Source organism: Coturnix japonica, chromosome 8, assembly GCF_054131305.1.
Source record: "Coturnix japonica strain WE chromosome 8, WE-NBRP24, whole genome shotgun sequence".
Taxonomy (NCBI): domain Eukaryota; kingdom Metazoa; phylum Chordata; class Aves; order Galliformes; family Phasianidae; genus Coturnix; species Coturnix japonica.
Window position 1 is genome coordinate 30,953,294 of NC_140670.1, and position 12,524 is coordinate 30,965,817.

The 12,524-nt window shown below is 40.8% G+C and overlaps 1 protein-coding gene across 4 annotated transcripts in view; it reads right to left on the minus strand.

Annotated features, from left to right (window-relative positions):
• The window catches only part of C8H10orf90 (chromosome 8 C10orf90 homolog), a 117,294-nt gene that overhangs the window by 18,661 nt on the left and 86,109 nt on the right, over nucleotides 1–12,524 (minus strand). For all 4 annotated transcript variants that reach the window (XR_014948800.1, XM_085554871.1, XM_015867613.3 and 1 more), the window contains 2 exons: nucleotides 11,237–11,325; nucleotides 8,083–9,163 (listed from right to left, as the gene is read on the minus strand). Coding sequence is in view for 3 of the 4 variants with exons in the window: in XM_015867613.3 (XP_015723099.3) it covers nucleotides 8,083–9,163; nucleotides 11,237–11,325 (1,170 nt within the window). In the remaining variant the exon portion in view is untranslated. The remainder of the gene's footprint in view (nucleotides 1–8,082; nucleotides 9,164–11,236; nucleotides 11,326–12,524) is intronic.

A 12,524-nucleotide genomic window follows, 5' to 3' on the forward strand; every position in this document is an offset into this window, starting at 1 on the left:
GAAGAGAATCAGCCACACTGTCATTCTCTGTTAACATCACTGTACCTGTATTAAAGTATCTTCAAACAGCCCCATCCAACTGGGATGAGGCTTCATTACCTCAGCTATATTGGTAGCTAAGAGGATAAATAAAAAAATGATCACTAACAAACAAGGTTATCAGTTGCTTCAAGTGGGATTGTTTAGTCTGGAGAATGAAGAAAGAGAAAGTATATCAAATGTGCCTAAGAGCTATTAGGCTTCCAATCTATAATCAATTCCAAGTAAGCAGAGTCTCTTGATGTCAAGAAGCACCTTGTTTATGGAAGGCTTTTGGCAAAATTAGTGCAGTGTGACACTTGGCTTTGAAGCAAAGTATCCCAAAATGCAGCTCATTGATGGCACCTGGCAAGAAGCCCCTCTCTGGTGACCTCCAAATTATTTTCACAAAACGCTTCACAAGTATCCCAATAATATTCACTCTCAGTGTTAGGTAAGGGGATGTCACTTTAAACATGGAGCTAACGCACAGCGACGTGGTGTTTGGGACAGGATGTGACGCACTGATTCCTACGGCGCATGGAGAAGCTTGGTGGAACAAGAGCGTAATTTGTAATGACTACAGCAGCCAAAAGGAAACGTTCCTGCCTGGCACCTGCAGGAGATCATCTTACACTCTGAATCATGAGAGTGTGTGATTGCTGCAGAATATTTTAGCGGCCAGGAAATAATCCACCCACATTTTTTAATTCAACCACTTGCACCAGTGTGTTACCAATACCCAGCTGCTCGAGAACAGAGTTTGTACACTTTGGTAACATTTTTTCCCCTTTGCTTCCTATGTGCTGGGGCAGGATTAGAAGAAAAATGTTCCCTTTTCATTAAATCATTCATAAATTGGAGGCTAGTCAAGAACCTGATAATTATTTTCTCATTTAAGAAAATCAGTCTTAGATTCTTACACTCACGCAATGAATCATCATTATTCTTGTCATGTCTTTTTGGCCATGCTACACCAAACACTTCCAGACAACGGGTCCTTAGATGGAGAGGATCTCTGTTCACACTGTTAATAATCAGGGGAGACGCTTATTGAAAATACTTCAAAATTTGCTGCTGTGCTTATGAGATATTCTCTGTAAAATCCACACAAGAAATTCTCAGAGGTAGACATGCACATTTGGATTTCAAGGACGTCATCTTAGAAGCCATCATGAGATTGTATTGAGTCCACTGTAGTGACTCCATAAGTAATCTGTTGCACTGTCACTTTAAAGAAATATATTCAGGCCGATTCACAACATTTAAATGGTGATTTGCAGGGTGAGAAATGTATCAACCACTTGGTATTCTCATCATGTCAAAGACACCTAGTTGTTGAGCTCCTTCTGATAATTTACCACAGCCAGTCTGAGCCAAGCATTCATTTCACAGACTGCAGAAGAGTTGAACCTACTTTAAAACAAGCACAAAGAAGGGGAAAATTAGGCCCTTTACTCTGGTGGTGTAATGCAAGCACCGAATCCATGTAGCCCACCTCTTTCTTTTTTAAATAAGTTATTATTTTTAATGCTTTTAGTATCTAAACCTCTGTTGGCTGTGGCTGTCCTGAGCACTGATATGGGACTTGCCCACTCTAAATTCTTTCACTTCTAAGTGTCCCATGCTTTTACCAAGTGTGACAGCTCAAAGACAGAAATAATTCCTTTCTGTCTACCCGGAACAGTGGGGAAAAAGCAAATCTTTAACTTTCATGTACCTAAACGAGGAGAGCTTAACTTCAATTTGAGTTATCAGCAAACAGCTTGATTGCCTTTGGGAAAATAATGTTAATTTATCATTTTCATCTCTGGAAATTCTGTTCATAATATCATTAATAGGGCAGGTGTCCTCCTGTTTTCAAGGGAAATGATGTCATTTCTGTCCAATAGGTTGACTGATACCCCCCATAATATACAACTGAGCCTTTCATCAGCAAAAGACATGCTTCCTGTAGGTGGGCAGCTCCAACTCCTGTCAAATTAACTTATGGTCATGCATTCAAACGAGTAGGGTGGAGAAGCCACAATAAAATAAGAGCCACAAGAAAAAACAACAATAGTAATAGCAATAGTAAAAAACGACTCCTAAAAGACAATGGCTATGTGTTGACTAAAACCACAGGAAAAAAAAAAATAAAATTAAAGAATAATTTGCTCCATAGAAAACTGTAAGTGCTCTAATCATAGCCAGTGTCACTGTGATGTCTAATGAACTGCCACTGAAGTGTCAGTCCTGGCACTGCAGGCAAGCTCAAGGCAGCTTGGGCTTACACAGCTCTGAGCCTCCTCTTGCCCTCTTGCTTGCATCCATGGTCTGTGTCTCCAACAACAGCTACGTTTCCATGCAACAGGGCAGAAGGCCACATCACTCCTCTGAACACTTGAGTTACCCTAAATAAGCGGAGCAAGAAGGAATATCCACCTACTGTTCCCTTGTTTTACCTCCCAGACTCAACAAGCATCATCATCCCTCCTTTTGTCACATCAGATGATGTGGCAACTGATGCTTGAAACAAGGACTGAAGACAAGTACAGGGGTATATACTCAGGCACTATGCTTAGGAGTATACCCTCCTAAACATGAATAAAGAATCTCTAAGGTAAGAAGGGGCAGCTGCTATTGGCCCTTGACACAGACTGGGTGCTGTGCTCAAGGCCTGATGCACTTCCTACACTCACTGATAATTGAGGACTGCCAATTCCTTATGGAACTGACCGAGTCCTCAATTTCTCAGTGTCTGATACAGTATGTGAAGGTCACACTGCAGTGTGACACAGATCCAGTGACACAAAACGTCTAGACTGAAGAAAATTGACAACCTCCACCGTTTTAAATGGATACCAGATGAAGTGAAACATCAAAGGAACCCTTTCTAATGGGCTTTTTGGCATGTGGTCCTTTGTTCTTAACAAGTCAGCACCAGCTGCTGTGTCCATAATGCCAAGTCAGTAATGTCCCTGGCCAGATTCTCGGCTGATGTAAATCAGCATAGCTGCTCTGAAGGCAGCTTTTTCTATTGGTTGACATCAGCCAAAGATCCGACTCCTCATGTTTAGCAGGTGCGTGCCAAAGTCAAATCTGCTGTGCCATATTTCACATGTCTCCTGTCCTTACCGTCGCTACTGCTGCACATATTCTCAGGCTGAAGAATTAATTAGCATCATCTGTGTAGCTCCTCAAGTTTCTACACAATAAATTCCATAATGTACTCAACAGCTCTCATCTAACTATATCATGTTTTATATATATAATACATATATCCATGCATGCATGCTGATCTCATATTCTAAGCTACTGTATGTTAGCTTGCCTATAAACAGGTCAGGTGAGAACACTAGGTACGATTCAATTCAGCATTTCAATTAATATTTAATAGTTGAAAGTAAATGCTTCTAATACTCTTTAGTTTTAAGACTGCTTACGTTAGCCCATTCTGATTACTGTGAGTGCACATTAGTTTAAAGATGACCTCCAAATATTTTCCCAATATACAAATGCCTCAAATACCAGAGGATTTCAATGTATTTTTCAAACTAAAACATTATTTTGCAGGCAGTACCATGTTAAAATCCCACAGTATCCACCGTTCTGATTTTACTCTAATAGAAGCATATACGTACACGCACACAGACATGGACACAATATGAAAAGTTTAAAGAAACTCCTGAAACTAATTAAAATCTCCTTACTTCCTCCTTATCGCATATGCTGCTGCCTTCAGTAATTGTTAATAAAACTCCTACTTAAGAAGAAACAACTTTACAACTGTCTGGGCCCTTCAACAATGCAACATGCCAGATCCCATCTCAGTTTACCCATCCATTGTCTTGCATTACTTTAATTAGATTATGCTTTCAAGTCACCTCTTGGTCACTTTGGTGAAAAAACATCAACAACTACAATACAGTACAATGGCAGCACTCACTTTTGTCTTGTTCACCGATTTAAATGCATTTTCTCCATCCTGAGTGCTATCTGTCACCACTATTCAATTTCTGAACCTTGCAGAAGAGATGCTGGTAGCGCAGCCCCTGTGAGATCCCTCCGTGCCCAACACTTAGTGCTGCTGTCATAACACCCCATTGCATCACACTCACCTCCAAGTGCTGAGTCATGAGCACATCACAATCCAAATTTCCCTACTTTGGGGTAACTTTCGTGTACGATGAGTGCTGTATTCTCCATGTTTTTGACATCTCAGCATAGGGTGTGACAGCCAGCTCAGCACCTATTGACTCAACTGGATTTAAACTCATCTCCACCACAGCCATTCTTCCTCAATAACTCTGCACCAACAGAATTAAAACACAGGTGCAGATGTTGTAAGAGTTGAAGTACCATCAGAAATCATTCCATTTTATAACAAAGCTGAGGTTTATAAAGGTGCTTAGGCATCAAGACGTTTGATCTAAGCTTAAATAGATAAATTTAGATGTTGGATTTTACAATCTTACACAGTAAAATGATGGTTTTGTCTAATCAAGAGGTCGAAATGAATTTGAATGCATCCTTTTTCCTTCTCTTTGCCCCCTTTTAATAATTCAGCCAAGCATCAAGTAGGTAATATACTGTAAAGGATGAATAGAAAAGTAGATATTCACGCGGAACACGTTCTACATGAAGGACAGGTAAGAAATTAAGATTAAAAATGCTCACGTCTTTCACAGAAACAAGACTAATCTTTTCATTTTTAACTTACCTTGTATTTATGAGACATCAGCTGCAGACAGTAAAGGAAATTGCCACATTGACCTAAAAGCAGTGTTAGCAAGTTCTGACAGCTTGTTAAAAGCTGTGACTGAAGGCTGGGAGATCCATATTGATTGCCTGTGACACGGACCTCATAGAGCCTGGCTAAGGCTTATGCTGAGTTGTATCTCTCAGAGGTGGCCCTTGTGGCTGTTAGTGGGGACATTCCACATTAGTATGTACACTTTCTTTAAGCTACCCAAGAGATTTAGATCTTGAGCCCTCACTAAAAGTGAATGCAATCACATCTTATGACTGCATGTATTTCTACATCTGAAGACTGACTTCACACAAAATATGGATTTTCCAGCACTTACAGTCCAATTTCTTGCCAGAAGCAAAGTATCCAAAGCAATCGAGCCAGTAGAAGATACAATCCATAGTGATGAAATCACAAGGCCATAATCAGTCCTTGGGATGACGTAGCACGAGACATGGCTTTGAATGTTAACTGAGACGAGGACTTTTGGATTTCTAAGTAAAACTACCATCCATGAGCAAAATCCAAGATTTATATTTCTTAATATGGCTAAAATATCCTTTTCATATGTGGCAAACTGTGAAAATATATACCTCTAGAGACTACCTGGCTCAATCTCCTACTGAAAGTATGGCCTTGGATTAGGTTATCCAGGGCCATGTAAAGCCAAGACCAGAATGCCAGGATTAGAACATGAAATGGTATGAGTCACCATAGGAGGAGTCACCATTGCTTTAGTGAAGTCACATAAAGAATTAGGAAGAGGCACAACAAAGAAGCCGTGACTCAACTGGCTCTACAGGGAAGTGCAATGCTGGGCCCTGTAAAAAAGAAGTATGTGGGTACTGATCCCTCCACAGGTATTGGCGAGACAGCCTACATATTCTTGAAACTACATTTACAGACTTCATATAGAAAAGTCTAGCCTTGAATGTAACTGTTCTATTCTTTGGCCACAGAGATATTAGTACTACTTTTATTTCTGCTGGCAGGAATCTGTTGCCTACAGCTGCAAACTAATATAAAGTCAAACTTTCTGGGTCACCAGAAATGTGACAAAGAGTTCTCTGCAGTCCCTTCATCCACGAGATAATTACATTAAAGTATTAACATGGTGTCAATAGTTGTTTGTTGCCTCTTCTTTTCCAGCTTTCCTTCTTCTTAAGCATTTCATTTCACAGATATTTAATTGCATAAACACATGATAGACTTTAATACAAATAGATATGAGCTAGTAAATATTGGAGGAAAAATGTATTAAAAGAGTTAGGAGTCTGCAGTGGTATAGAGGACTTTGCTGATGGGGTTGTTACTTCAATGTAATCATAAAGTATCACCATGAAGTACAGGTCCTGCAGTTTTAAGCTGAATATGCAGAAGTTCCACAGCACAGAATGGGAAGACAAGTGCCCCATTATAAAACTGGTCTAGGAAAAAAAAGCCAACAAGCAAACATGACAGTAAGACTGTACCAGATCTGCACTGGAATGGAACATTGGATCCAGTAGATCCCTTCTATCCCTCACTTCATAGACTTTGGAACCATGGCAAATTCCATTTTTCATTTGCTCCCAGGTTCAAGTCAAACCAAATGCCTTTCATTTTAATGAGTAACGTGGATGTCTCATGAATTCTACTGGGTTTCTTATGATATGTCACATTTAATAGCTAAACAGCCACACAAGAGCTTGTTACTTTTGGGATGCCGATGAGAAAGACTGCCGTTATTAAGCATAATACTGCCTGTTTATAGTATTTCACACAGGAAGGTTGTAGTAAGCAGATAAACACCTTCTTATACATTACAAGAGGTCTGATCAAGAGAAATACATATCTTTACATTCTACATCATTGCTTATACAAATGGTGGAAGCAGTTTAAAAGGTACCACTTCCCATGTTTATTAACACCTGTATTCTTGTGCATACAAATGGTGGAAGTTGCTTTTAAAAAAGCAATATTTCTCAGCCAGTTACCTCACTTCCTTTTTCCAGTAAAACTAGGGAGCCATGAGCAATCTCTTGTTTCACTTTCTAATTACTCCTAGTAAAAGTCATCCTTTCATGGCCACCACTGCATTGCCAAGCCCATGAAATCTCAGTACTATTCTAACCCTTGTTTTTGGTGACGTAACTGAGACCTTGTATGGCACTGAATAAAGCCCTGAATACACAGCACTGCCTATGAATATGCCTATAATAGGCTATTATACAATGAAGTTTCTCTGTGGAAAACCTTGGCCCTGCTGATAAGTTTTCTTACTGGTAAAGCAGGGCTGAGTAAAGCAGAGCCTTCTCACCATTTGTGCCTTGACAATTGCAAGAGCAGCAAGTGCAGAGATAACAGCAAGGTGCAGAGGGATGGAGCAGAACATGTTTTGCACCTTGCTCTCACCCATCAGAGACCATGCAGTTCCTCATCTTTCTCTTTTTTTCCCCTCTCCATTTATAAACTGGGAAGATAAAGGTACAAATGAAGCTTAGGAAACAGCTTATGTCATATACGTGCCCTTAGATCAAAAAGGAAGTAGAAGTACAAGGTAATTGCAATTAAACATAGCCCAAGGTCACAGGATATAAGGGAGCTAAGTTCTAACCTTAGCACGCTTGATAATAACCAGACTTGCTCATTGACTTTCTTCCCATCCATGCTGCCTTCCTGGTGAGTCAATAAGCTCAGCTGTGGTTATTCAACTGCACTGTAATGTAGATGCTGCAGCCCAACACAGTGGAAGCTACACCATTCTGTGCACAGAGCAATCCCTACAGTCAATTTCCCTAGAGCAACATTGTGAAGAAAATACTGAGTCTGCAAAACACTCAGTTATTTGGAACAGTCCTGCTAAAGTTTTGCTAAACATTCACTTTGCTCATAGAGGCCAAGGTTTATGACTATGGCCTTTCTGAATAATAAATCTGGTCATTTTCAGTCATAAGGAGAACAAAAACAAGCTCAGTGCAGCCATCTCATTGTTAACCTCACATCATAAAATTCAGCCCTTCTGCAAAGAAAGAAATCTTTTCTGGGCTAAACACTTGCATGTTGCAGAGAGAAAAATAAATAATTTACACTTAGAAAAGGTTTAAATAGAGCTTTCCTATTGTGAACATGGGCAAAGTTTTCTGTGTCACCTGGTGAGCAGCATGCATCACTAGCATGGCAGATATATTCATGGTAGTCCTGGAACTGTTAATGTCAGTGTTGTGTTCCAACTCAGCACACCTTTGCAGAAGCAAAGATTACTGTCATCTGCTCACATGAAATCATTGTGGTGGGTCTGTTCCAGCCTGAACTGCTGCTCCACCAGACTGAGGCTTATGGAAATGACTTACCTGCCTCACCACTTGAATTAGAAAGATGGAGAGAAAATGTAGTGCGATAACCGCCAGGCTGCTTATCATCATCTCGCTTTGTTGTTGCTGTGCTGTAAGGTCCTTTGGGTACATGCCCAGATGCTGGAAGTTCAGAAGCACAGACTCTTGTCAAAGGGCGTTTAGTAACCAAATAGCCTTTGTTTGTTGTCTGTTTATTAATTACATTATGTTCTGTTAAACGTGCACTCCTATTTGTTCTGTGCGGAGTCTTGTTTTGTCTCAGGAGCTTTATCTGAAGTATCTCCTCTATTGACTCTCCATTACCTATACCATCTACTCCATCTGCTGTTAATCTCGATGAACTACAATTTATATTGAAGGACAACACTGATCTATAAATTTTTTGGCATTTAATTCGAGGTCGGTCAAGGCACACGTTGAGCGACTTGTCTATGTAATAGATGGTATTTGGACACTGCTGAGAAACCTGAAGGCGGACAGATGAGATGAATGAAGGTGGTGCTTTCTCTCTCCCATCGCTGCTTTGAAGACCCACATTGTTCTCCTTGTTTCTGCAGCTGAAAAACCTCTCACGCAGCTCCTTACTTAATTTTGGGCAATAACCAGAAACCCTCGATGGAGCAACTTTGGGGTTTGCTTGGTCAGGAGAAAGTCGGTGGCGGAGGGCAGCAGGGATCTCACTCAAGGTGGAGGACACAACATGGGGCTCTGGCACAGCCCTGGGTGCCCAGGTTGGGTCAGTGGAGCCCACAGTGACACGCCGGGCTGTAATAGTTATGGAGGCAAAACCCTTCCGCTTTTGACACTGTTTTCCATCTGCAATGGGACAGCCTGGTGGAGAGGTGGCATCACATAAGGATGACTGAATTTCTAATCGGCTGGCAAGTAGCGCAGATGTGCTGTTAATGTTGACTGAACCATCATTAGCCAAAGATTGCTTTGGGCAGCACATGCTGGGCTGGGGGGTCACAGCCCGCAACCGCAAAGCAGACCGATTTTCTTTCAATTTACTCTCCTCCATCATCTGTGAAATGACTATTGGTGCAATCAATTTTCTATCAGTTGATGACAGAGATTCCTGAAAATGAAGAGATTCAAATTATCAACATATTCTATCACAACATATGTAACTACTTCTCATCTAGACTGTTTTGTTCAAGAACCCTTGTTCAATTTCTATTTATACTACTTTCTCCCCCCAAATCTTAAAGCACACACTCTTAAAGTCAGCTCTGAATTGCCACGGAGATATATGGCAATATATTGCTGTGTATTTTACCCAGTGTATAAATATATTTGAATTAAAAATGTGTATCCTATACTATTAATTGCAGTATTTAATCCACTGCTGTAAGTGGGATTTGGGGCTGCTGTGATTTTAAAAAACAGACACATCGAAGGCACTGACAAATTTCAAAGTCTGCTCTTTCATTATGACCTGCTAGGGTTTAAATGCATTCAAGTGAGTTACAGATCATTAGCCTGAAGTTTCTCGTGTGCCATCACGTGCTGCAGAGAGCACATGGGCATCAGTCACTGATGCTTTACGACCTCACCAGTAGAAATAAATGCATGGAAAAACTTCCCCATGGTCCCTCTGTTTGATGTGATATTATTTCCTACCAGTGCTACAAGCACAATTTCAATTCATCAATTCCTTCTTGCTCATCAAATGCAAAACCACACTGTCCAGGTTGGACTGACCGTGGCCCACATTCACGTTTCTGACCATGGCAGTAAACATCTTGACAGACCATATGTTGCTTCATCTGATGGGACAGAAGTGGTGCTTTTATGTTAAAACTATTTAACAGGGATAAACACGAGTTTTAAATCCCCTGCCATTATCATCCACCAAGCTTGTCACATAGGTGATACGCAATAAGGCATCTCTTTGCTGCTCTAAATTGGCTGATTACATTGCTTCTGCCACAGGTTCCTAGATTTTTCAGTCCTGACAGATAAAAAGCCCACTGAATTGTCATGCAAAATCTGAGGATTTGCTCTGTAATGGAAGTTCATTCAATTTAATTTAGAGTATAGGTCCCATTTGCTAGCCTGTACTGTTCCTGCTTATTGTGCATTCATCTCAGCCACCCTTTGGCATCCATATCATCTGCTAATCAATGCCAGCGCTTAACCAGTATTTCACCCTGCTCTGAAGCCCAAGGGAAAAACCATAGCTGAGCTCCTGTCCCCCGTGCATGGAAATAACACAGAATAATGGCTCCTTTTGTAGCTCTTAGGAAGGCTGTTTTGGGAGCCCAAATAAGTAGAGTTGGATCAAGAGTTTATTAACGAGGTGAAACGTCAGGTAAATTTTATCTACTCTTTAAACCAGCTGCCTGTGGTTTTGACAATTCAATAATTTCCCAGCCCCAGGGAAAGCATTTTCTTCCTTCTTTGTAAACACATTTGCCTTATGTTTTCTGCACTGCATTTCCTTCTACCTATAGGTTTAAGACCTTTGCATGACTTCTAAAACTCTCAGCTTCCCCAGGATTGTTATGAGCCCTGAAGAAGGTTCCTTGATACACTTTATTCTGTGGATTTCTTGCTGTTGCAGCTGATATGACATTTATTTATTCTGTTAAGGACTGTACAGATGGAGGCTTCGTGCAAGAGTCCAAAAGCATGTCAAAACTTATCTCTATTAGCTTCAAATACAAAGTTTAGGTAATTCACTTCTATTGCTGCTTGAGTAAACATACTCTTCCCAACCTCTGGCAAAGAAGTGAATCTTTAAGGTTTGATCAACTGATCCTATGTTCTTTGGGAGTTTTCAAGCCTCACTGCATCTTGTGGAAAAATCATGCACTTACACCAAGTAATTGTGGTGAACAGAAAACCTCAGGCATTATCCTGAGAACATCTGAGACAGCGTCCTGGTAATTGGGATACCACTTGATTTCAACTCCCGCGAGGTTTTTAACTACATTTCTTTCCCAACAAAACGTGTGGGTTTCTACCTCAACAACAGCACACTGACTCACAACATCTTTAGCCATCATTTTATTTGGCTTTTTGGCTATGTAAGCCGAGTGCAGGGAAACAAAATCAAGTCTAAATGCACTGTTCAGTATCCAGCATCTGTTTTTAAATCTAAACGCCTTCTGTTGGCTCTTATCTACCTATTATTTATTCATCCTACCTCTGCAGAGCTTGGTTTTCTCTCCACAGCACTCTCCTGCTCTTGGCCTGTGCGTGTCCTGTTAGTGCCCCATTGCTTCCATGCTGCTCCTAGGAAACAAACACAGGGAAAGAAACGTTATCACCTGTGTCCTAGAGGAGATGGATGATAAAGCATGGCTTTAAGCAGAGTGCAAGCAGGAGGGAGAGTGTTCTGGTAAGTGATCTGCCTGCCCTGGGAGCTGGTTACAGGAAGGATCACGTTTCTCTCATTCCCAGGAGAGGGGTTTGGGCACTGCCAGGATGCTGTTGCAGAGGCATATTTGAGGACAGCTGCACAACCTGTATAGGTCAGAGCACAGCTTGTATCTCTCAGCCACTGGTTCACCTGTGTATAAGGCGAGTGCATGGAATAAGCAGGAGAGATGGGAACTGGCTTCACAAACTTCCCTTCTGCCTGGTCTGCAGAACCTGAGAGCACAATCAAGCATGCTAATGGACTGGATGCTATATGACTCCTTTATTATGGACTAAGTTGTTCTAACATTTAAAGAACCGCAGTAATTGTGAATGATGCTCACAAATATCATTATGCCATTTCCAGTTCAGATATTTGTAGTATCAACCCCTAAGCATGTGATTAGTACTGTTTCCTATGGTGAAAAGGAGGTGCTGCAGCAGAGATGGTAACTGCTAGGTAACCCCTACGGAAAGAGAACTGCCAGCATGTCAACACCGTGGTGAATACATGAGGATACGTTCACAGTGTCAACCTGCATATGAAAACATATGCTGCCTTACATCTATAAACAACTAAATAGGAAATAACTTGCAGAGAAGGATAAGGAAGAAGTTGTCAGACTGAGTTAAACCAAGACATTGAGGAACCTAGAGGTTTCGCAAACAAAGCAGATGTAATTAAAGCAAAAACTTTGCTATCAACCATGTTCCTCAAATACTCTGTGGTAAGAAAACCATAGTTGTCTCAGACAGAGCTGCAAAGCTACAACAGGAGAATATCAACTTGTGGACATCAAATAGTGTACAGAGAGATCCACAAGGCTGGCTGGAGATAAATCAGACCCAGAAAACCATGTTTTGCCAGATGGTCTTTCATGAACTTCATTCAAATGCATTTTCAGCACAAGAGAAATTCCTAAATTCTACAGGGTCAAACAAGAACGAGTTGTCAAAGTCCACACAGTTTATTATGTATAAACTGGAAATTATTCCTATCAAAGTAAGCTCCTGTGATGGCTTCTTCTTTTCTGGAGATGGGAAGGAAATACATATTGCCTTTGCTAAATCAT